The sequence below is a fragment of the Gorilla gorilla genome, chromosome 1, assembly GCF_029281585.2.
Source record: "Gorilla gorilla gorilla isolate KB3781 chromosome 1, NHGRI_mGorGor1-v2.1_pri, whole genome shotgun sequence".
Taxonomy (NCBI): domain Eukaryota; kingdom Metazoa; phylum Chordata; class Mammalia; order Primates; family Hominidae; genus Gorilla; species Gorilla gorilla.
Genome location: NC_073224.2, coordinates 183,150,734 through 183,176,984, shown reverse-complemented (window position 1 = coordinate 183,176,984; position 26,251 = coordinate 183,150,734). Strand labels below are relative to the sequence as shown.

Genomic DNA, 26,251 nt, shown 5'->3' with positions numbered 1-26,251 from the left:
ACAGTAGAAAAGTAATTTCTTCTCTCTAGCTCAGCCATACATCAAATTAATGGTTGGTTTGGGTGATCTCCGAAGCCCCTTCCGGCACTAATATTTAGATTTTATTTTCCTTACAATTGATGGGAAATAGATGTGATGCCTTTTGTTTTTTATTATCCATCACCCATAGGTGGAAGTTCAGGTTTGAGGACATGAGGAAAACTGCATGAAGATGGTTTGGGAGGTGGCCATAGGGTCCTTCTGGTTAAAACTATGCCCCATTTTTCAGCTGCCGCAGCTAGTCAATCCCCAAATCCCACTGATGTGAACTCTTAAGCAGCCCGTGAGCGCCTCCCTTCGATTCTTCCTCACTTACTGCTTCGAATGACTTCTTGATGGACTCTCTGCTTCCATTCTGAGCCCCTGTAATCCACCATTTACTCAGCTGTTAGACAAACCTCTTTAAAAACAAATCTGATCATGTAGTCCCTTACGTGTTTTAAAACCTTCAATTTAGCATCCCCAAAGCTTTCAAATAAGCTCAAATTCTTTTCCTCAGCACATAAGACCCATCCTAATCCCGACCCTCTTAATGCTCCAACGTCACATTGGGCCTCCCCCCACATGCTTTCTTCCTTCTAGCCTCACTAAATTGCTGACAGTCTCCCAAACCTGTTTTGCCCTTTCATGTAGCTGTAACTTTGAATGTGCTGCCTGCAATGCTCATCTTTCTCTCTAATTTCTTGAACTAGCACATTCCTGCTCGTTCAAAATTTAACTCATGTCATCTCAAAATATTTGTTGGTTGCCTACTATGCACTAGGCACTAGGGTTACAAAGATGAATGAGGCAACCCCGACCTTTCAGAACTCAGAAAATGAAGGAGACAGACACAAATTGGTTGTTTTAACATAATACAGGGAATTATTAAATATATGGCACAAAGTCTGTGGAGGGAACATAGAAAAGGGGCTTATGATGCAAACCCGGTTGCCAAGCAGGTTTCCTAGAGGAGATTCCCCAGCTTAAACAGTCAGCCAAGCAAAGAACAGAGGAAGGCAGCCCAGAGCATGAACACAGAAGGCACAACACCCTTGGAAACAGCATGATGTATATGGGAAGCAGCAGCAGCAATTTCACATAACTGAAGCCCCAGTGCACGGTATATGAGGCTGAGAAGAAAGGAGAGGCCAAGTCTTAATGTCATCAGGCTTAATCTTCACAGTGGGTGAGGAACTACTGATGGGTTTCCTGGTGAGCAGCTAAAGGCAATTTCTAACTGATTCCTCTTTCATGACCATTCTAGGTAAAGCAGCATCTCTCCTTCACTCTCTACCTACCTTACCCTGGGTATACACTGGCTCATCCAACCCTTTCTTGTGAGCCTTCCCCTGGCACAGATCCTGGGAAGCCTAGAACTACCATGCCTAGGCACTCTTTTATCTGGAATTTTGCCCAACAGAAGTGTCCATAGCTTGGTAAATGAGGCCCTGAGGGTGTGGCCGCTCAGGGAATAGCATGTGCTTTGGGGAGCAGCTGTGGCAGAGGTTCCTGTGCTACGTGGGTGGGGAGCAGCATCGATGGATTCACATAGGAACCGCCCCATTCCCTTAGCTCTAGCATCTAAGCTTCTTGCCAGTTCTGGAAATTCCTAAAATAATTTCTTGTAAATCCTTTTCCATTCATATTTACTATAACAGGTCTGATTATCTGCAACGACAACAACAAAACACACTGGCCGATACAGCCTGGTTTGTTTTTCTTTATAGCACCTATCAAAACCCATCAGATGGTCTGTCTCCCTCCATCAGAATGTAAACTCTTTGAAGGTGGGTACTTTGTTTGTATTTCAGTATTTGCCCACTGCTGTAGTGCCAGTGCCTCAATAAAAATGTGGTGAAGGAATGAATCCTTAATTTACTAGTCTTTCTGAACCCCTTTAAGACAGGGCCAGTATCCTATTTATGTTGGTATCCCCAGCAGTGGCAGAAGTGACCCACGAAATCCTTGGTGAATGAATGAGTCAGTGAATAGATATTTAGAAAAGTTAGCTGGTTCACATAATGCAGGAACCGTAACTCAGCAGAATCTTAATTTTTTCCTGTGTCATCTTTGTGAAAGCAGATTAGAATGCCCATGGAAACAAATGATCTAATTGCTATCATGTCAAAAGACAGCCCTAAAAATAGCCCTGGAAAATAGCCTGGTACTTTTGATTTGTACTGGGCAAGCCTCAAACACCCATCTGGGAAGTACAGGCCAAAACAATTCGAGAGATATTGTGGGAACAACCTAAGATAAAAGACAGTGGTGTCCTCTAAACAGAAGGGGTTTATCTCTTTGATATGGAAATTAAGCAAGGAGGAAGCAGCCAAGAAAAACAAAGACATTGCTATTTCAGAAGAATGGAGAGACCAGAGTAAAACAGTTAGAAGTCTGAATCTCAGCTCTTCAAGTGTGGCATTGTTATATTTAGATGAATGTATTTCGTCACTAGGAAAAAAGACTCCATCAAACAGATGCCTTTTATTCAATGTTTATGTTACAGGAATCTAAGGAATAATGATAATAATAATAATAACAAAAATGGGCAAACACATGATATTACCATATACCAGGCACTGTTCTAAGCACTTCAGATACATTCACTAATTTAAACCCATGTATTCTCAGGATACAGACAAGGATAGTGAGGCATCGGGGGCCTATGTGACTTGTCCAAGGTCACGCAGCAAGGAAGGGTCAAAGCTAGCAATCAAACTCATACAACCTGGCTTTGGGTCCCGTATGCTCTATTCTGGAATCCTCTAACCCAAGAATTTGCTTGGTGGGTCTAGAAACTTCTTTGGCTAATAATTTTCTAGAAACAAGCTAATACCTGATTACATGAGCATAAATGCTGTAACCTCCTCTTCTTGGGAAGATATTTTCCCCTTTGCTAGTTTCAGAGATAACTATATTTTTTTCTATCCTCATCATCCTTAACAACACTTATATATGATGTCTTAATTAATTTCCACAATAACCCCACCAATTAGGCGATTGTTACTGACCCTGTATTATAGATAGACTAAGAGAGAGGTTAAGTAACTTTCCCCAGTTTACATAGTTAGAGAATTTAAATCCAAGTCTGTGTAACTCCAGGACTGCTTTTATTTATTCTGCAATAAATATACAAATATATTGACAAATATACCTTTCTTATAAATTTAGCTTCAATTTAAAATTCTTCTATTAATTCATAAAAATATCATAATCAATTTTGTATATGTCACATTTACTTTAGAGATTATGTTAAAAATGTAGCTTTAATCACACCATTGAAACAAACAAAAATCCCAGGAAGCCAATTTGCATTGGCTTTTAAGACACTTTCTCAGACTTTTTATTGATTTATACTGACATGAGCAAAACATTTTACTTAATATACCTGGCATAGTTTTAAAAATTTTAATAAATTACATGGCCATTGTGACCATGTATCTTGGGTTTTTCAAGGTAGTTTTGATTTAATGTAATTTAAAAGGTGATGGGAAAATTCAGAACCAAATAACAAAACTCAGTGTTATACCCTTTCAAAGTAAATTTGCAAATGATAATAAATTCTGTGTCAAATCACGTTTTGATCTCTGCTTTATAAAGCATGGCACAGACAGTTATTTCATCCTCTCCTGAGTTTACCCTGCTGCCACGGGCTGCTAGGTAACCCTCTCTATGTCACCGCTCTCTGCCTTAACATCTACAATGGCATTCAGTGCACCACACAGCAAGCTGCCTTGGACAAGGACTGCAGGTGCTCGATAAGTTAATAGTGACTTGGTGAGTGAATGCGGTCATAAAAATATACATAAAGTAAGTTCCAAAAGGAGAAGATACTATTTCTATGCACATTTCCTAATTGGAAAATAAAGGTTAACTCATTTCTGAATGTCTGCACATTGCTAACTGTTGCCTTCCACAGGGAGAAACAATGGCAACGTCAACAGCAATGGTTTATCACAAGTCTGAACATTCCTCTGTGGTAAGCAAATCCAAGAGCCTTAAGGAATATGTAAACTCAAAATCCAAGGCAAAGAGAAGGCAGCAGAAGCCAAGAAATTACGAGCCCAGGAAGAGAGGCAGTAGTAGCTGTCAAATCCTATCTAAGATGGAAAGAAGTAGAAGTCGATTAAATATAGCATCTGAGTCACCCTTCATGACTAAAAGGGCTTCAATTCAACCTTCAGTACTATAAGAGCTATAATAATGGTGAAACTGTCTGTATTCTTGGTACCAATGATTAATTCCTATGAAGGGATAGGAACAACAGAACTGAACTGACACCGTAGTTGTTAGTTAAGGTTAAAGCTTAAGGTTAGAAAGATTAAAAGCTCCCTATGTAAAGGCAAATAAATAATAAATAAATTAATTAATTAAATTAAATAATTGCACCCCCATTATCTGTCAGGTCACATGAGTACTTTTCACCTCCAGGTTGGGTATGAGCAAGAATACCAGCTCCATTAAATGTGTGACCCTGAACAAGCTACTAAATCTCTCTGCATCTGTAAAATGGGGCCAATAATACTCACCACATGGGGTGTAAGGTTTCAGTTAAGTGTTACAAAGTCCCTAAGTGCCCAGCCCCTGGCCAGTGCTCTTGGTGAGACTGCGCCTCCTCTAGTTGCAAGCACATATGCCACCTGCTGTCCCTCAGCCATGACACTGCCTACTGCAGACAGCAAAGGCAGCCCAGAGTCTTGATGGTCCTAATACACCACATGCTTTCCTCATCTCAATACCCCGTGCATTACCACTAATGCTGCCTAAGCCCCCATCCTGAGTGGTAGGCAATAGTTAGCCGATGACTTGTCTTCCCCTAAAACATCAGGCCAGTGAGACTTACATCCCCATTTACCTTGGTCACCATGAGAAAACGAAGCTGGTCTGTTAACAAAGGGCCTTATTCCCCACAGACCTCTATAGTATCACCAATTGAATCCCATTTCTCACCCTTCCCTGACCACCCTGCAACCCTCAGTCTGCAAAATTCCTCATGTCCTCAAGCTCTTCTATGAACTTGCCCTCTACCTTTTTGCTCTAACTCAAACTCATCTCCCTCCTGAAGAAATGGCTCTTCTTGTGCTCTCCCAAGCATGGCTTTCTTCTTCCACTCTCCTCTATTCCTGGGTCAGGAAGTGGAGTAAAGTGTTTTCTTAGCTCATCACCGCTGCTTTCAAATTATTTTTTCTTCCTCAATAACACCAACTCCTGCAAAGGGCATATCAAACTAAACCTACTGCTTCCCATTGATGTCTTCCACAATATTCCTGATCACTCCCTTTTATTTATTAAGGATTTAAGCACCCAGCTCACTCCTCTCTATTACTACTCTCATGACAATAAGCAAATTCCAAATCCATGCAGGTAATCCTTCCAACACTTTGGCCTCATTTCTGATGATCTCATCTTTCACCCTACTTTAGCCACTAATTTCCACAGATACACCTTAGACCCTGCTATGAGTAATAAATGAACCGTCTCCACCACATCAATCTCAAGTACCCTACTCCTGGACACCCCCTTTCATCTTACCCACTTGCCTTTTCTGGTGCCCCAACTCCAGCAATGCATTAGCCTCATGGGCCTTAGCACTGTTTCTCTACTATCCCATCCCATCTTCATTTCCCTGTGTACCCAGATTGGGTTCCATAGACCATCATGAGAATCAGTCTCTGGAATACATCTTAATTCTTGCCTATCTCCCACTCCACAGTTACTTGGGTATGGATAAAAGGCATGAAATGTGCCTAGAACTCTAACCTTGGTTAAACATTGTTCCTACTCTTTATTTGTACCAGAGGCAGAATTAAACCCAGGGTAGCTCCTATCTACTTTGCAGTTTTTAGGGGCTGGAATTGTCTATTAGAGTGGGAGCATGCAGAAACTTGGAGTCCAAGTGAAGGAGTTAGGATTTTATTCCATAGGCAATGGGGAGCCTCTAAAAGTTGCGAGCAGGAGAGCACAGTGGGCAACTCCTACTCATTCAAGTCTCATGTAAGGCACTGCTTTCCCAATCCTCCTGGCTTCTTCCCCATCTGGAACAAGTACCTCTCTCTGCTTACTTCTGTTTTGGTGCTTATCACATTCTATCTTATCATAACTACTTACCGGTCTGCCTCTCCCACTAAACCTCATCTTTTTCAATACAAGGACTATGCCTTTCCATCATTGTATCTTCAGCTGATAGCTGGGCTGGAGCAATTCGAAACACTTCATCCCCATTTAGTGAAGGTAGTTATGCAGGCAATTACCTAACCATAAACACAGTGCATGGTGTCAACGAAAATTAGTGAAGAATTAGTTCAGCTTGGCCCATTCAGGAAATCCTTCCCAAAGGAAGTAAGATTGAAGGATGAGTGAGTTTCCATTGTAGAGAAAAGGGCTATCAAGACATTTTAGGCTAAAGGAACAGCATAGACACAGGCATGGAGGTGTGCCGTTCCGTTGTATTTTCAGATTGGAGCAGCTAGAGTATAAAATGAGTTGAGCAGAAGAAAGAAAGCCATTATTCTTCCCAGGAGCCTTCAAACGTTTAGGGACTTCAAAGCCTTCTTTCAATGAAGTAATGAAGAATCTCAATTGCCTTTTCAAGGCAATAAGAGAGGAGGAAATATTTTGGTGTAGGGAACCCTTTGGTGGATGTAAGATCATATCACCTTGCACTTTCTTGTCTGCATGTGCCTACACTCCTTGTCATGAAGGCCTTTCCGTCCATCCATCACCAATTACAGAGCCATTAGAACTTTCATCTAAGAATTCCAATAGTACATTAACATCAACACAATCATCTTCCTAGCATCAACATGAAAATTTGTGTGTTAGCAGCCTCTCTATAAAATCTCTTCCATCCATTTCTTTCCCTGCACAAGACCCCAGTCTTCATGTCTTCCTCTTTCTTTGAAACATTGCTTGGATTCTCTGAGATTTAGTTTCAGCACTAATTTAGGTCTACAATCCTTACAAAATCCTCTGACCAAGTATACTTTGGAATTCAAATTTTTTCCAGTTTTAGAAAAGTAATATATTACAAATTCTGTATACGTAAATCCTGGTGTGGTCTGAGACAGCACGCTGTGATCAAACATGTTACCATTTCTATAGTAAAACATATTAATGTTCATATAATGCAAGATAAATAAAGACCATAAATTGTCTCATGTTGGTTCAGGCAGGCTTTTGAAACCAAAAAAGTTATGAAAAATTAGTGGGTTTCAGAGCTTATTGGATTTTGGAATTGTGGGTAACGAGATCATGAACTTTTCCCTAACCACTTCCTCACATTTTCTTAAGAAGGAAGAAGAAAAAGCAAAACAATTATTCAGCCCCAGGCATAATCAATGGTAGCTGGACTGATAGTTATTCCCTGGTTCAGCAGGTTGTCTTCTGCTACTTAGATTTTTGCAATCATTTTCTAACTGGTAACCCAGCCTCACACAAAAATGTTGCAGGGATCTGATGGCTCTAAAATACAATTCCAGTCTAAAATGTCACTCCATTTAAAAAAATAATATAGTGTTTCACAAGTATCTATCAGTTAAAGTGCTAATTCCTTCACCTCCTTGATCTGGTCCCAAACCGCCACCACACAGATTTATGTTGCAGTCACGTAGAACTCCTGGGCTCCCTCTAGTGTGGGCCTTGTTTTCCTGCATCCCATCACAGCCCATGCTTCACCTGCCATCTGGCATGTCCAGAATGTCATAGCACGAAATCTACTGTCCAAATTTTACTCATTCTTCTAGGCAGAGCTTACATGCTTCCACCATCAATGGCCCCTTCAAAACTTAACCTCTTTCTCCTTAGACCTCTTCTGGCAATTGTTCTTAATCCTGGCTGTGCATGGGAATATCCTGGGGAAGCCTGCCCCACTGAAATAGAAGCTCCGAGGCGTCCATATTTTATAAATAATCTTGAGTGCTTACTGTGAGGCCAGCTCAGCACCTGGTCCAAGGAACAGATTTGAAAACATGTCTTATAGCACTTCATCTGCAAATCTCTTTTGGTCTTATGCCCTTTGCCACTTTCCATATCCTACTACAATTATTCAAGTAGATGCTTCATCTGCCCTATATTCCATGAACTCCTTGAGGTCAGATAGAAATACATGCTCACCTTTGTGGAGCCTACAGGTTCAAGCATGAAAATTTGCTCCTAGTAATACTCAATAAGTATTTACCAAACTAACAGCAAATGAAATGAGTGAATATATTTCTGGAGTAATAACCTCCTGAGGGGATGATCTTTTAAAAGGCTTTCTTTGAGAACTACAAATTAATTTCATGCCAATGATGCATCTAAAGCGCAGGTTCAGGTCAGATGCAGTGGTTCATGCCTGTAATCCCAGCACATTGGGAAGTTGAGGTGAGCAGATCACTGGAGGTCAGGAGTTCAAGACCAGCCTGGCCAACATGGTGAAACCCCATCTCTACTAAAAATACAAAACAAAAATTAGCTGGGCATGGTGGTACATGCATGTAGTCCCAGCTACTCAGGAGGCTGAGTGGGGAGGATGGCTTGAACCCAGGAGGCAGAGGTTGCAGTGAGCTGAGATGGCACCACTACACTCCAACCTGGGTGACAGAGTGAGACTCCATCTCAATAAATAAATAAATAAATACATAAATAAATAAATAAAGTGCAGGTTCAATCATGCCACTCCTCTGCTTAAAATCTTTCAATGGCTCCTTGTTACCTTATTGGTAAATTATACATTCCTTAGCCAAACACATAAGGTCTTCTCTGATCTTTTCCTGTCTACAGCTCCAGCTTCATTTCCCACCACTTCCTGCCTCTAACTCACCCCTCCAGTAAAACTGAACTTGCCTCTGTGCATCTGCTGTTGCCCCTGCCCGGAATGCCCTTCCTGCCTTTCTTGGCCTGGCTAAATGTATTCATCTTTTGAGATTTAGCTGAGTTACCAATCCCTCCCAGCAGCCTTTTCCAGTTCTTAGGTTGGGCCAACTGTCTGTACTTGCTCCATTTTAGTACCTTCTGCTTCCCTCTGTCTTTCCACTTATCTAATTTTGTTGATTAAAGTGATTTACATACGTGTCTGCTTTACCACACCCTACTCGCACATGTGGATCAGATTTTCTTTTCACTTGTGCTTCTGTCACTGTGCCTAGGCACACAGAGAGTAGATGGACAATACGTGTCCTTTTGAATTAAACTGAGAAGATTAGAAAGCATTTGTTGTATATTTGTGGGTGGGGTAACTGGGGAAAAATTAGGAGTAATTCTTGATAAAGGAAAATGAAAGGTGCTTATTATGTTAATGCATTTCCAGGCACTGCACATAGCAGCTTGTGTATGTTGTCGTGTATGTTGTCTCAATTACCATAATCCTTACAACTGGCTTCTGAGCTGTGCCCCCTGAAGATGACAAAAGTCAGGATCAGAGCTTTCTGAAGCTTACCAGGACACATAGCAAATGGGTGCTAAGCCAAGATCTGAACCCAGCCCTGACACCAAAGCCTGTTGATATGGTTTGGCTGTGTCCTCACCAAAATCTCATCTTGAATTCCCACATGTTGTGGGAGGTACCCAGTGGGAGGTAATTGAATCACGGGGGCAAATCTTTCCTGTGCTGCTCTCATGATAGTGAATAAGTCTCAAGAGATCTGATGGTTTTATAAAGGTGTGCTCCCCTGCATGAATTCTCTGTCTCTTTGCCTGCTGCCATCCATGTAAGATGTGACTTGCTCCTCCTTGCCTTCTGCCATGATTGTGAGGCCTCCCCAGCCATATGGAACTGTAAGTCCATTAAACACCTTTTGCTGTATAAATTACCCAGTCTTTATCAGCATGTCTTTATCAGCATCATGAAAATGGACTAATACATCTGTGGTGTTTTAAAATCAACTCTATGCTATACGATATGCCTTTTCCTTAATAACAGTGTTTTCCCTCATCTTTTCCAGACTCATCCAACAATTATTTGTTGTATTCCTACTACAGGTAACATAAATGCATGAGGCAGACACAGGCCTTGCTGTCCTGGGGTTCACAGTCTCATGGAAAAGATGGACACATAAACAGACGACGACAACACCTTGAGGTCCCTGCTGTGATGGAGCAGCACCAGAGGCAGGACAGGGAACACCTAACCAGACTGGGGACAGAGAGAACTTTCCAGAGAAAGTGAGACAGACATAAAGAACAAATAGGAACTTGGCTGTCAAAAGGGGGAATGAGATTATATTAGGTTGGTGCAAAGTAACTGTGGTTTTTGCCATTGAAAGTAATGGTAGAGGAGATGGCATTTCAAAGACCTGAACCTGAGAGAGTCTGGCATGTGTGGGTTTCTGGAGGGGGGAGTGTGGCTGAAATGTGAGATGAGAAGGAGAAATAGGGCTAGGGTGGCCCCTTGAAAGGTCTCACAGGCCTCTAGAAACAAACTTAACAACACAAATTTACATATTTATGGTTCAAAATTCCTTCACAGAATATACTGGGAGATCATGAATATCAAAATGATATTTTGCAACCTTCAAATCCCCTCACTCAAGGCACAGGCCTATAGAGAACCCCCAAAGCAAAGTGAAAAACAAAGGGAGATAACTATTCATTGCAAACAAATGGGGTTTATGATGTCTTTTAGGAAATCAGCCAAAACCAAAAAATGCTATGGGTTGATATTGCTTCAAGATACTAAAACTTAAGCAACATTTAACTGCATTTTGTGGTGAGGGTAAGGGTTTCAGAGGAAAAATTGGGCCATATATACCCTCAGGTGCCAAGTTCAAAATATAGCTTTCAGCAAAAGGCTCAAGTTTAACTTAGTTGGCAGTCTGGGGATCACGGCCTGAAGTCAGAATTTATGATCTCTGCAAACATGCCAAGTCCTCCAACAACCCAATTACAGCCCATCCCTGATTACATGCCCCACACTCACTCAGCATTGCAACTTGGGCCTAGAACAGGAGGCTTCACTAGGAACTGCCTGCCAGGGAGCTGGAAAAACCGACCACAGAGCGTCCTTATTTGAAAGGGTTTCCTGCTCTCCCTGCTGCCCTCTCCTGCTGCAGACAGAACAGTCACTCAGTGTCTTTCAGGTTTATGACAGTTTTATTTAAAGTGCAATTTAATGAACACTGAAAAAAGAAGGGTTGAATAACCTCTTTGAGCCACTTTATTGCTTTTACTCCACAGCTATGATGTAAACTCCTCAGCCGATGTGGCCATTTTAATTTCTTAGATTTGTTTTCTATATTAGAGTCCCAGCTGCATGAAGAAACAGTAAAAGAAATCAGAGACACCATTCTAAATGCATCTGGGGCAGGTTTTACAGGTGTTAGATGTTTTTGCTTTTTAAAGAAGATAAAGGAGCCCCTGTCTGGTTTTCTGTCTATTCAGGACCCTATTTCTCCAATACTAGCAATGGAAGTCATTTTTAAGGTCTGGAGTGCCAATCATTATCATCACACTCATCATTATCGCCTCTGCTACTTCTATGTCACCCATTACCACACCCCACTAATTACTGAGCTTGCACCACTGCAGTAGAGGCAGTGCATCTCCAATTCAGAGATAGAACCTCAGATTCTTCTAACAACCCAGCAAGATTGGTAAGCGTTGGTATTCCTGTTTTATAGATAAAGAAACTGAGGCTTGGAGAGAAAGTAAGTTTGGCTTAGGGATTGAAAACTATGCTCTGGACTTTGGAATCAGATATCTGTGTTTGGATCCCTGCCCTTTCATTTTCAGCTAGATGATTTTAACTTTCATTCCCATCAATAAAATGGCAACAATAATAGTATTTACTGTATTGCCAATTAATTCAGACAATCCAAGTTAAGTGTGAATCACAGTACTTGGTAAATAGCATATTTTCTAGAAATGTTAGCTACTTATGATTATTATTGCCATCATTATTATTACTGGTGTTGTCAAAGTTTGCATTGTTGTCAAGAGGTAAGTTTGGATTTAACAATGAGGTCGGATTCCAATACTCAAGATTGTTTTACTATACCACACTGGGTTAGGCCCTTTTCATACATTATTTTGTTTACTCTGCCACTATACAGCATTAGAGAAGTGATGAACTCCATTTTACAGATGAAGAAATTAAAGCTGGAGGGTTCAAGTCAACTTACTTGACTAAGATCAAAGAGCTAGTAAATAGCAGAACTAGACCTACGGACCTCGATCCCCTAGCTCTTTCTGGCATACTCCTACAGCCTCAATTCTTGGCTGCAAGCAGTCAAGAAATGCAACTAAAGGGTGTTTGAAAGACCCTTTATCTGGGACAAAATGTTTTCAGCCAAAATTGATGCTTGACAGCCTTTCTGCTTTCTAAATATGTATTCTTCTAATCCACTCAGTAAACCTCAGGATCTTCTTTACTCCAAGAACTTACAAAGCCAGACCTTCTTGTGAGAAAGGTTTACAGCAGCAATTAGTTACACACCAATACCTGACAAAGACTCCTGGCACCAGCTCCCAATTTCCTTCACCTTGGGAGGTTGCCAGCTGTGAGGGGCCAGCAACACATTCTGCATCCCAGCTGGTTTCTTAGGAAAGAAGCATCCTTGGCCCTTTGGAGGAAACCATGCACTGCTGGCTTTAAAGAGAAACTGTGTACTGTATGCTGTAATAGAAAAGCATTAACTAGGAGAGCCCTGAGTAGATCTGTATTCTAAGGCAGTCACGTTATATCTCATATCCATCTGTGAAATGGATATGCTGGTTTACAGCAGAGATTTCACTCATGATCCTTGCATGGAGAAGAAGCTGAATGATGGTAATCTTTGTCTAGACTTCCTGCCTGCCTTCTTCATTCATTAGCTTAATCAATAAATATTAATCCTCTATATTAGATGTGAACCCAAGCTACCAAGTTGTGCATCTATTATGTTGTTACACACACACACACACATATATAGATATAAATGTAGCATACAATAGTTCTACATCACTATTCACATTGTGATCACAGAGACCATTCACATTGGCCACCATGTGAACAGCACCTATTGGAGTTGTGCCACTCAGTGGCCCCACTGCAGACTTCAGTGGTGATAGTGGTGAACAAATGTTCTCTGCTCTCACAGAACTTCTAGGCAAATGGGTAACTTTAAAGGTCTACAGAGATCATTCATTCAATTACTAGTTCAGTGCCAACTATGTACAAGGTATTGTTCTAGACATGTGAAAATGCACTGTAAATTGTAAAACATAATATAAGTATATTATTAACAGCTATTTTCCTCTTCTCTCTCCCTCCGAATTTTTTTTTCTCTGCCTCCAGTCTTACCTCTTCTAGTTCATCCACTTCACTAGATTCGCTCTTCCTTTATTCCCTCTTGGGTTTCCTAACGCAGTGACCAGAGCAGAGAAGACACTGTGAATATTTGCTGAAGGAATGAATGCCTCCATGCTTTTGCACACATGTCACTCTCTTTCCAGAATGCTCTTACCCATGTTTATTGTCTGAAAAATATTTGTTTTACTTGACTCAACCCAGCTGCAAGTCCCCGAGGAAACTTTCCATCAGGGATGCAGTGAGGGGTGGCCAGTCCTTGTGCTCCTAGAGCTCCTGTCCCTGCTCCATTGCAGTGTTTATTACACTCTAATTGTTTTTTTACATTTTTTCCCCTTCCTCCCTAGACTAGGAGCAACTTCAAGTGCAGCAATAGGGTTAAGAACATGGGCTTTGGATTTAAAAGTCTTAAGGTGAAATCCTACCTCTCCGAATTCTGGCTCTTTCACCTTTACAAAGCTATTTCACTTCTCTCTTTTCCTACTTCCTGATCAGTGAAATGGGGATACAGCTTTTCACATCCTAGGAATGCCATAGACATTAACCTTGGCCTGGTGCCTGACACAAAGCAAACCCACGATAATGATATTTTGTTGAAGATAGTTGTGATGTGGATAAAGAGAGAGGAGAGAAAGGAGGAGGAGGGAGGGGAGAAGGAAGAGAAAGAGGAGGGGGAAGAGGGAAAGAAGGAGGAAGAGGAAGACAGTGATTATCATGATGATCATAGTGATTTTTAGTGATGAAATGACTGTGGCAGAGTACATGTTCAGTAAATATGTTCAGAATTAATCAGCCTGATGGTTTCAGATGGAAAAATGGTATCAGTTCTGTTAGGTGGCATTTTAGTTTCCAGTAATAGAAATGCTCCAATTTTGCCTCCTTCTTCTGCACTCACGGACATGAACTCATTCCATGAAGTTTTCTTGGAGTTTTCACTCCAGTCTGTACCCCTTGGCTCTAGTCATTCTGTGAAACTACCCTATGAAGTATCCTCTTCCCCTCACTCCCCTCTGTTTCCCACCCAGGCAGCTAACAATGCTAGTACAGAACAAGGGGCATGGGACCCACTCTGTAAACATTTAGTTCTGCTCTGTTTAGACTTAGACTCAATTCACACACCCATTTTCCACTCCCTCCCAGAGGCTACCTTTTTCTCTCAGCGAAATCTGAAAGATATCAAAGAGAACTTTAGCAAGATTTTTCTTTAAATAAAGGGCTAAGGAAACCAAATGGAGATGGCCTTGAGTTGGTCATATGGGCACTGGGTCAGACTTTGTTACTTACCTGAGAGATGCCAGTTTCATGTAAAAAGCCAGAATAATTGAAGGGCAAAATGCATCAGGCACTGCTGCCTGGAACGCACAGCTTAATGGAACATTAACAGAGATTTTTCTTTGGGTTAATTAACAAGAGGAAATAATAAGACTCTAATGTCAGGTAATGTTGTCATTTTTCTGATTTTTTGGAAGGGAGTTGTATTTGGAATACATTGTCCCTTTCCACGATCCTTCACATCCTCTGTGTTTCTCTATCACTGTATTTACCATCTTTTATTATCAATATCTGTTTACTTTTCTGTTTCTCAGTAGATGGTGAACTCCTTCAGTGGATATCATCATCATCAACAGCAACAGCAGCAAGAGCTAACACTCACTGAGCGCAGGTATGCACCGGGCATGATTCTAAATGTTCTCTATATATTAAATCATAGACGCTCTAGGGGAGGGACCGTCATCAGGCAGGTAGAATCAGAGAGGTCAAATAACTTGCCAAAGTTCATACAGCCAAAAAGTGGTAGCACTGGGATTCAAACCCAGAAGCTGAAGGTTTAAAGCACACATTCTATATGAGTTTCTCTCTCTCAGAAACTCTAGAATAGTGTAACCAAGAAATTTAGCTTCAAAATGCATTTTAAAAGTTTTTCCTTTCTTGCTTTCAGCCTTGAAACACACTTTAAAACTTTCTTTCCCTCCCTTCCCACCTGACACTCCCTTGCACTGCCAGCTTATCTAATTATGTGCTTACTTAGAAATTCCAGGGGCTAATCTTGAAACAAACCAGCCCATGGCGACCCAGCTGTGAAATTCCAGAGATTACCTCCAGGCAGTTTGTCAACAACCCAGCCATTGTTGAGATGATGCCAGCCCTTGCTCCAGGTGGACCATGACTCAAGACAGTCACTGGAACAAGACAGGGTTGTCACAGCAAGTACCACAGACTATGTGGCTCAAACAAGAGAAATGTATTGCCTTACACAGGCATGAGTGGCAAAGACCAAAGTCACCCAGAGGTCTTGAGACTCCCAATCCAATGCTATTTTGTCCAAACCACAACTTGGAGAAAAGGTTGTTGTAATGGACCAAAAAAAAAAAAAAAAAAACCAGCAGCAACACACACTTTTGGATGATTTTTTTAAAAGGGTGTGGAAGGTGGTTCTTCCCTGTTAATCTTTTAAAAGTTTAAGTGATAATGCTGCTTTGTTTTTCTATATCGACTTTTCAGTTGTTAAAAACCTTTCCTAACTATTTTTTTTTTCTTTTTCTTTCTCGCCTAAGATCACACTCTGGTCTTTGAGGTAAGCCATTGGCTAGTTCATCAAAAGTGGAGGGTAGAGGGCTCAGAAAGTGGTTTGAATTCTGATGTCAGCTCTGCTACAAATTTTGGATTGGAGAATTTTGATTATATCAACAACTATGAATATTAGTCTAGGATTTTATTCTTTTCATAGTACTTTCAAATACATTATTCTATATAATTTTGTAGACAAGTAGTTATTATTAGACACACTTAGAGATGGGAAATCTGAAACTCACAGAAGATAAGTGATTTGCTCAAGGTCACATTTCAAGTAGATGGCAGACCTAGACTCAAATTCAGGTTTCCAGTTTAAAGATTTTTTTAAAAACCTCTGTCCTATATGCCATTCACCATGACTATGGTAAAAAGAACCAAACTAATGGTTAGGAATGGGGACTCTGGAATTAGACACAGTTTGAATTTGAACACTGATTCTACTCTATCTGTAAAATGGGGAAGATGATTAACAGTAACAATACCATGAAGAGTAATAAGTAAAACCACCACTTTTTCCAGTATTATGATACAAAATTGCTTAATTATTATTTCTGAAGCATTTTATTTGTAACTTCTCTGTATTTAATAGGTCCTAACAAAATGTTTCATTATTTTGATTAATCTTTAAAAATCTCTCCAGGGGCTTGTTATTTCAGGTTTTACAGATGTGAAAAGCTAAAACCCAGAAGTCAGTGATCAGGGAGGAACACTGACCATGGTCGCAGGATCATTTCTGTCTGTTTTCCATGCTGAGGGGCAATAAACACTTCTCAGATTTCTTCTCTGAAGAGATAAGCACAGCTGTCATTTTGGGAAAGGCCAAAATAACAACATGATATAAAACACTTCCCAGGTTGATGGGGGAAGAGTAGTACACACAGTTATTTACATAAATTCTCTCATTTTATTTGCTGATACGGTTCATTTATTAGTTGCTAGGATTGTCACAGCAAGTACCACAGACTATGTGGCTTCAACAAGAGAAATGTATTGCCTTACAGTTCTAGAGGCAAAAGTCCAAGATCAAGATGCTAGCAGGGTTGGTTCTTTTCTGAGGGTTGTTGGGGAAGGATCTGTACCAGACCTCTCTCCTTGGCTTGTAGATGGCTGTCTTCATGTTCACATGGTGTCTTCCCTGTATCTTCACATTGTCTCACCACTTTGCATCTCTCCAGGTTCAAATTCCCCCATTTTATAAGGACATCAGTCATACTGGATTAACTCCTACTCATGAACTCACTTTAACTTGATGTATTAGTCCGTTCTTACGCTGCTAATAAAGACATACCTGAGACTGGATAATTTATAAAGAAAAAGAGGCTTAATGGACTCCCAGTTCCACATGGGTGGGGAAGCCTCACAATCATGGTAGAAGACAAAGGAGGAAGGGAAAAGGCATGTCCTACATGGCAGCAGGCAAGAGAGTGTGTGCAGGGAAACTGCCTTTTATAAAACCATCAGCTCTCATGAGACTTATTCACTATCACGAGAACATCACAGGAAAAACCCACCCCCATGATTCAATTACCTCCTGCCAGGTCCCTCCCATGAAACATGAGGATTATGGGAGCTACAACTCAAGATGAAATTTGGGTGGGAACACAGCCAAAATATATCACTTGATCTCTTCTGTAAAGAACCTGTCTTCAAATAAGTTCACATTCTGAAGTGCTGGGGGTTAGGACTTCAACATGAGTTTGGGAGGGGTGGGTGACACAATTTGACCCATAAGAGTCCACCTGTTATTACTATAAGTTATTGCTTGTAGAATTAACTGCACTTTGAGTTCATGGAGCTGTTCTAAGCTCTTTAAACATATTAATTTATTCAAACCTCGGTTGAATGTTAAGATATAGGTACTATTTTTTCCTTTATAAATGAGATAACTGGGACACAGAGAAATTAATTAACTTGCTCAACACTGAACAACTAGTAAACAGTGGAGCCAGAAATGTAAACCAGTCATGCTGGCTCAGAGTCTGTGCTCTTAAGCACCAGGATTTTCTGTCTCTGTGAGCAAGAAAAAATCCTTGCTCTCTGGGATCTCACAGTCTAGACCTGGGTCTGATCAAAGGGCCTGGGGTCTCTTGCAAGGCAGGGAAAGACCAACTGTGGCCAAGGGGTAGGGAAGGTTTCTCAAGGAGGTGTTGTCTGAGCTGAGTCATAAATGAAGTGATGTTCAGCACTCTGAAGAAGAGAATGTGCATGGAGATGCAGCAGGCTAGGAAACTGGAACATGAGGGATGTGGTGCGGGTGAGGAGGCTCGAGTTAGAGTATACAGGGCAGGCACCAGAGTGCCTCAGCTTTATCATCCAGGCCACAGAGCTTGGGCTGTACTCTGTGGGCAATGGGGAACAACTGGAGAAAATCTGGCAGTAGACTGACATGATCAGATTTTCCTTTTAGGACCATTTCTCCCCAGGGGAAATGTGGGTGTGTGGTTTGGAGAAGGGAAGATTTGACTCAATGGGAAAGTAATGCCAGGCTAAATGCTGAGGTCAGCATTGCTGCATAAGGCTGGCTGAAAAGGACATCAGCCCTCCAGTAGTACAGGTCACTTAATGTGTCACTGTCAAGGACTAAACAACACAATTCAAGAGGACTCTGAGGTGCAGCATCTCAGCAAAGATGAACAGGATGTGCCCAGTCTTTTGGACTTGTGACTAATTGTGTGATCTTTCCTTTTCTCCTTCTCAGAAATTCTCCCAGAACTCACAAAAAGCCTCACCCTAAATTATCCGAACTTAACCCAGGCCCAGTCTACTCTCCCAAGAACAAGCTAGTTAAGAGCAGACCATCCTTATAGTACAGATCCTCTCAGCAGGTCCACTTGTGTAGATGTTACCCTATCTTGTGACTTCTTCCTTAAAAATGGAATTATTCATGAAAAACCCTCCAAAATTGCTCTTGAAGCCTACATGGGGTTTCACAGACATTTAGACCTGGGTTCTGTCAAAAATAAGCCAGGCGTGACCTTGGGAACATACTGCCATCCCAGAATGTCAGAGCATGACAAGACCTCAGTGATATTTAGTTGGACCTCCCGTCTTAGAGGTGAAGCCTCTCAGTGGCTCTCTTGGCTTACAGAATAAAGTATATATGGCATCGAAGGCCTTTCAATATCCAGATCCTATTTGCTTATTGGGATTCCACTCCGGATACTCTTTTTTTAAACTTTCTGCTCTAGTAGCACCTTGCTGCCAACTATCCCCAACTATCACCCTGCCATATTACCCATCTCTGCTGCTCCACCCATGCTCTCCCTTCTGCCTTCTCCCCCTCCTTCACTCGAGCATTCCCTGATGAAATGCCACTTCCTCCTCCTCTGACATTCAGCTAAGACACCAGCTTCTCTAAGGAGCCCAGGATGAACCCCACCCCTTGTCAAGCATCCATTCTCAGTGCTTCCATCAAAGCTTGTGCCTTCCTCCTCCATCAATCTCCTTTTCATCAAATATGAAAATTGTCTGTTTCCTTGACACTCTTCCCTGCAAAGCTGAACAACTAGATGGGATCTAGGATAGGGCCCTTCTCAGAAATTCCAAGATAGGGCCTGAGAGTAGAGTCTACTGAGGAGATCTGACTCTGAGTTTACCCTCAAATTGAACAAGAACATTCATGGAGCAGCCACTGTAAATGGGGCACACTGGATAAGTCGTTATGAAGTGTGTTGGCATTTTCTGCCTCTGTGGCTCAAATGTCCCTGTAAAATGGGAGTTTCCAGACTGGTTAGTATTTGAGAACTCTCCCACCTCCTATATTTTATAATTCCATGACTTGTGCAAATCACTTATAAGAGGCAAAATTAAACTTAAGTATACTTCAACTACAACTCCAATGCTCATTCATCAAAAATTCAAGCACCATTTTGTAAGCTCCCTGACTGGCCAGCTCTCCCAGCTCAAAAATGCTACAATTCTCCCTTGCAATGACTGTATAACTAAGTGAAAACCTACCTGGCTGAGGGCATGCACTAGGCTATACCTCTGATTTAGGAAAAGAAAAACCCATCAACCTTTTTGGGTGTCTAAACTATATAATAAAACAAAATTCTATAGGGTTCACTTTAATCTTATGTCTATGGGAAGAGAATGACTTTTTAAATAACTACACAGAAAGAAGGATATATCTAATTGTCCTGATATCTGTTAATGAAAACAAACCACCCCAAAACTGAGTGGCCTAAAACAAAAAGCATTTTTCTATATTTCACAATTTTGTGGGATAGGAATTTGGACGAGGCTCAGCTGAGTTCTCCCTCTGTTCCACAGGGTGTTGGTAAAAGTCATTTGGCTGCATCTTACCGGTGGCTGGTCTAGTCTGGAGGGTACTGATTTTAGTCTTGCGGGAATGGCTAGAAGGCTAGGCTTAGCTAGAACTGTCAAGCAGAATGTCTACATCACTTGTCTCTAGCCAGAAAGTATTGGGGTAGAGATTACTCACATGGGGGCTCAGGGCTGCAACAGTAAGTGTTCTCATAAATGAGGTAGATGGGGTATGACCTTTTATGACACAGTCTCTGAAAGCACAGAGTGTCACATGTACCACACTGTATTGGTCAGAGTAGTCATGATTTCAACCAAGGGATGGGAACATGGGCACCACCTCTTCATGGGAAGATGTCAGAGAATGTGAGGCCAAGTTTTAAAATCCCCCATATAACACATACTAAACATCTACTACACACCCAGTGCTATTCTAGATAATGTAGATATATTATCAAGATGATACCTCCTGCCTGGGCCTCTTCCTTGAACTCTAAACCCGCCTATGTAGACCCCTAAACATATTGCATCTAAAACCAACTCCTAATCTGCTTTCAAACCTGCTCTGTGTTAAGTCATCTTGGTAAACCTTGATTCCACTCTTCCAGAGGTTCCAGCTTTACAACTTGGAGTCATCAACAATCTTCTTTTTTTTTTTTTGTCTAATCCATTAGTAAATCCTGCTGACCCTACCTTTAATCTATTTCCAGCATCTGACCACTTCTAGCCACTTCATTGCTAAGACTGGTCTGAGCCACCAACCTCTCTTGCTTGGATTACTGCAATAATCTCCTACCTGGTCAGCCAGCTTCTGCACTTTCTGTCCCTAGTATCTATTTTCAAAACAGTAGTCAGATGATCCTTTTAAAATGTAAGTTGGATTGCGTCATTGCCCTGTCCACAATGCCCAGGTGGCTCTCCATTTCGCTCAGAGGAAATGCTCGAGTTTCAACAATGGCCTCCAGGGCCCTATATCATCTGACCCCACTCTCTGAACACTCCTTCACTTCCTCCAGCTCCAGTCATTCCTCGAAACACCAATGACCTTCTGCCTCAGGGCGTTTATATCTGCTGTTACTTCTCTGTAGAATGTTCTTGGCTAAGATATCCACACAGCCCATTAATTCCTATACCTTTTCCAAGTTTCTGCTCAAATGCCACCTTCCATTGACACCTTTCTTGAAACGGTCTCATTGAAAATAGCAGTCCCTCTTCCTGCCTGACCGTCCTTATACCCTTCCCTGCTTTGTGTATCTACATTGCAGTTACTGCCATTTGACCCACATATAGATTTTTTTGTCTTCTCTCACTAGAATATGAGGTTTAGGAAGGCAGGTATCTTCAACCGTTTGGTTCACTGCTGCATCTGCAGCACCAAAGCAGGACCTGACCACATAAACCACGTCCTCAATAAATATATATTGAATAAATGAATATTTTGTTAATTTTAAAAAACGAAACAAATCCTTCTTTCAAGATGAGAAACCACTCTTATTTCTCTCTTGATTTTTTTCTCTCTCTGAGCAGTGAAAGTTATATAATCATATTAGCTTATCCCATAAAAATGTGATTAGCTAACATTAACATGCTCTTTTGTACATTTTTGTCTAATTTGCCTAACATTCTTCCTGCTGTCCTATTGTAATCCTTGCTAGCGATGCTTGGCTTATAGTTGGCACTGACACATGTAAGCTCATGTCCCAGCTCTGCTGCCAGTGGTATGATACTGAGCAAGTGATAACATTGTCAGTTACCTCATCTACAATAAATGGGGCAATGGCATAGACCGCAATGTATTGTTATCAGATAAACTGAAATAATGGATGCCAGTGTGGATCCTGGCCCATCAGAGATGGGAAAAATGTAAGTCAGTTTCCTTTTCTTACAAGCACGCTAAATCTATTCAGCCTGGCACTTTCCCGTCAAGGAGGAGTTTCTTAAAAGTTGCTAAGTGGTATGGTCGAGGTGGGGGTGGCGGGGAGAACTCAGAGGAGGGAGATGAAGTCATACCAACATGCCCCTGCTCACCCCTTTCCAAAACTCAGCTATTTGGACTGGAGTGATTTGCCACAGAGAGAAAGATGCCCTTTACCCTGAGACAAAGGGGAGCTTTTCCTGACCAGCAAAAGCTAAAATGGATCCTCTGCCCTGATTTAAAACCAAACACACACACACACACACACACACACACACACACACGCACATCAAAAGAAACTGACTTACTGAAGACGGAAATAGAGGAGAGTGGAGAATTGGAGAAGGAAAAAGGAAGATGTGGTCAGTCAGGCAAGACGTCTCCAACTGTGCCAACAGCACTCAGCCATCCAAGGGGCAGGGAATGCTGGCGTAGGGCAGGATACTTTTCCATACATCTCTATTTATACAAGTACCTCTGATAGTTTCACAAAGTAGTTATTGTACCAGTAATTCTCTTTCATGAGTGAGGGACCCAGGGCTCAGGATGACGGACACACTTGCCCCAGGCCACACAGTTAACAAGGAGCAGAGCCCGGTCTAGAGCCACAAGCCACAAAAGAGCACTGCACAGCCGGCTTCCTAGCACCAAGCACTGCTCTCTGACCAGGAGGCCTGCTAATCACTGCAGAGGCAGGATACAGTCCACAAGGGCAAGTAAACACAGAAAGAAGCCAGCGGGCGCTTCAACAGAGGATCTGGGAATAGGTCAGGAGTCCAGCTGGCTGGGTAGAGCTAGGCCACATGCTGTCATTCCTCAGCACCTCCTGTCCCCTCACACTCCAGGTGGCACAGGACATGGCACACTCCTCTTCCCTCCCACCCGCCCTGAGCAAAGCCAGTGTGAGCAGAAATGCACTGGCTGACACCTGACATGTTTATTCCTGCCCAGGAGGCAGCACACACAAGCAGTTTTTCCCCAGGGCTCTCAAGTGGGAGGAACTTGTCCTGCAACAAAAGACACACAGAAAGCCGGCAACAAAACCGAGACAGCCTTACCCCTTCCATTGCTTTCCTCCAAGGCAGAGTCAGGGAAACAAGCCCAGCCTCTCAGAGCTGGGTCCTGGGGCCAACAATCCGCTTTCCTCTGTCTCTGCTAGCCAGGGAGCAATCACTTCCCACAGGACACACCTGAGCCCAGGCTCCCCACCTGCCCCATCTGGGCCGAGGCTCCTCCCTTGCCTGGGGTTGGGCCAGGGCCGGCCTCCATCCTCCCAGCTTGGCTTAGACCAGCACCTGCAGGGGGCTGGGGAGAGTACTCCATCTGCAGTCCTGCCAAGCCCACCTCTTCTCAGCAAGTGGCTCTTCCCATTGCTCCCCTCCGGCTGGTCTGACAGTCACTCACTCTCCAGGGCATTTGTGCCCAGGCAGCAGGAGCTGCGAAGGAATGGGGATGGCAGGCTCCTGTTAGTACAGACCATGCAGGCCGGACAGTGTGATCCCCATTAGTAACAACCTCTGCCAGCTCCGCCCCTGCAGATGGCTACTTAATTTCACAAACCCTTTCTCACGGTCAGGGAAACCAAAGCCCAGCAGGACAGCATGCCTAAGCCCACAGGGGGATTTAGTGGAGGCCAGAAAAGGAGTTAACATAAAGGAGCACCCCGTTTTTGGCCTGGTGTTTACTGAGACATTTGGATTCCCATTTTAAAAGGTGAAGAATGGCCGGGTGCAGTGGCTCACACCTGCAATCCCAGCACTTTGGGAGGCCGAGGTGTGTGGATCACTTGAGGTCAGGAGTTTGAGACCAGCGTGGCCAACATGGTGAAACCCCGTCTCTACCAAAAATATAAAAAAAATTAGCCAGGTGTGGTAGTGGGTGCCTGTAATCCCAGCTACTTGGGAGGCTGAGGCAGGAGAATTGCTTGTACCTGGGAGGCAGAGGTTGCAGTGAGCTGAGATCATGCCACTGCACTCCAGGGGGACAGTGAGACTCCGTCTCAAAAAAAAAAAAAAAAAAAGTGAGGAAACTGAGTCTCAGAGAGATGGTAACACCTGCCCATGGTCACATAGGTAGTAAGTAGAAGAGCCAGGGTTGGAACCCAGATCTGGCTGACTCTAAAGTGATTTTATTTTGCTGGGGTTATTTTTGTTTGTTTGTTTTTCTGACAGAGCTGGAGATGGAAACCCAAACCTCAGTTGCCAGTTTTGGGGCTTTCAGCTCTCCCGGGGTTGGGGATGGGCAGAGTGGGTGGCCTGCGCCCTGCTTTATGTGTAACCGGTGTGACTTTTCTTGCTTTGTCAAGTTCTTAGAAATCTTCTCCTGTCCTGACCAGGGAGAGGCGGGGTGGAGCACAGGTGAGGAGACCCCGCCTGAGGGCCATTTCCTCTAACAGGTGATTCCCAAACCTGGCTGATCACCAGAGCTGCCTGGGAATCTATCAAAAATACAGGATTCAAGTCCCAGACAAAACACTGCATCAATGCTTCTGGCCCAGGGACTGGCAGTTTGGGTTTTATAAAAGCCTTTGAGGTCTATGTATTTTAAACTTTATTAATGAATGACTCACAGTAAGATGTACCTTTTACATCCTTCCTCAACACACATACACATCAGCTAAAAGAAAAACTCCCCAAAGCAGTACTCACTCTTACCTTGTGTAATCGTGCTGATATTTTCCATTCTGTTCTGAGCCATGACATGCCATTGAATTAAATAAATGGTAGCACTTTCTTGACTTCATGACTCTCTGTTTGGCCAACACTGCTGTGTAGACTCTGCTCCCAGTCAGTTGGGGGGCCTATTTCTGAAGCTAAAGGGGACCCAGGCCAAAAGTCATCTGTAACTTTCCCTTAGCACTCTGGTTCATGCTCCTATGTGCATAAGTTTGTAAATAAAACAGTGGAGGAAGCTCTCGGGAGAACTTGGAGCCCTCCCCGCAGTCCCAACTGATAATTGGGCTGTCAAATTCCCTTTGCTCCTAGTGCAAGGGCTCCCCCTAGTGGCCTCAGGCCAGCCTACACTGGCAGAGAGGGTGGAGCAGGGCAGCAGGACTCTCATCTCCGCCTTCCTGGGAGGTCTGCGCATTTTGCTTTGGTTTCTGGCTAGTTACAGTGCTAGGTCCTAGGCACTAATCATTGGTAGCTGTTAGGGGTGGGTACTGTTTTGCCAGTCGGCTTAAGAGCTATGACTCTTGGAATGGCAGAGGATCCCTTGCTGTATGTCTTACGATCCTCTAGGTGCTAAACTCAGTTTCCCCACTAGCTGCTGGTCTTGGGAAAGTCAACTCTGAGATGTATGTTTCTCATCTGTAAAAGTAAACAAGAGTCTGGCAGCGTTGGCTTAAGGACTAATGGCCATGGGAAAATCTACTGATAGGGTGGCTTAGCAATGAGTAAACACCAGTAATGTCAGTTCCTCTCTTTCTTTCCCCTCTCCTCCTCAATGGTTGGTGGCTGTGTCATTGTCAAAGTGCCCATGTAGCACTTGGATATACAAATGAAGTAGCATCATTTTATTTCCCTGTAATAATCCCAGTTTTCTCATGGGCCCCCGTCCCATAAGTGGCAGATCCTTGTATTCATTTGCTATAAGGAGAACTCATACATGACTACATGGGAGGGTGAAGGCAGAAGAGGTGGGTACAAATTGCTGACATTGTGGGGAGAGTTTTGGATGGGAAATTTGAAGGTTGACCTAAGTTGCAACAGATATCACTACACCTTATGAATAAATATTTCAATTCAGTAAAGATGTATGAAATCCTGCTATATCCGAGGTGCTTTGGTGACCTCCTGCTAGCTTTAGGCCAGGGCAGATCTTACTGGCCTAAAGCCGGGAAGGTTCACTTAATCATGTATAAAGAAATGACCGACTGAGCACCTACTGCCTGCTGGGATCAGTGCCTCAGACCTTGCGAGCATCATTTTATTTAGTCCTTATTATGATCCTAATTTTCCAGCAGAGGAAACTGAGGCACATACAAGTTAAGTCTCCTCTTCAGGTAACACAACCAGTGGAAGATCAGAGACTTCAATCCAGTAAGGCTGACTTCAGAGACCATGCTCACAGGTGCTCTGTTTGCTTCTATTTAAATCGTAGAGAAATACAGAATCATAAACTCACAGCATCGGAGAGCTTGAAGGGTTCTTTGAAGCAGTTTTTTCCAAACTCAGTTTTGAACGTAGTCTGTGAGAAAGCTTAGCAGATACTTA

General features: G+C 42.6%; 1 protein-coding gene and 1 long non-coding RNA gene across 3 annotated transcripts in view; one reads left to right on the top strand and one right to left on the bottom strand.

Annotated features, from left to right (window-relative positions):
* The window catches only part of FYB2 (FYN binding protein 2), a 100,919-nt gene extending 77,361 nt beyond the window's left edge, over window positions 1-23,558 (bottom strand). The window contains exon 1 of one of the 2 annotated variants that reach the window (XM_004025867.5): window positions 23,096-23,558. In XM_004025867.5, coding sequence (XP_004025916.4) covers window positions 23,096-23,104 — 9 coding nt within the window. In that variant the 5' untranslated portion in view covers window positions 23,105-23,558. The remainder of the gene's footprint in view (window positions 1-23,095) is intronic. The other variant, XM_063698345.1, reaches the window with a different exon arrangement.
* LOC109028019 (uncharacterized) lies at window positions 13,023-15,514 on the top strand. Its single transcript, XR_002007072.3, has 3 exons — window positions 13,023-13,154; window positions 14,869-14,945; window positions 15,312-15,514. It is a non-coding gene; the product is annotated as an uncharacterized lncRNA (long non-coding RNA).
* Window positions 23,559-26,251: the final 2,693 nt, after the last annotated feature.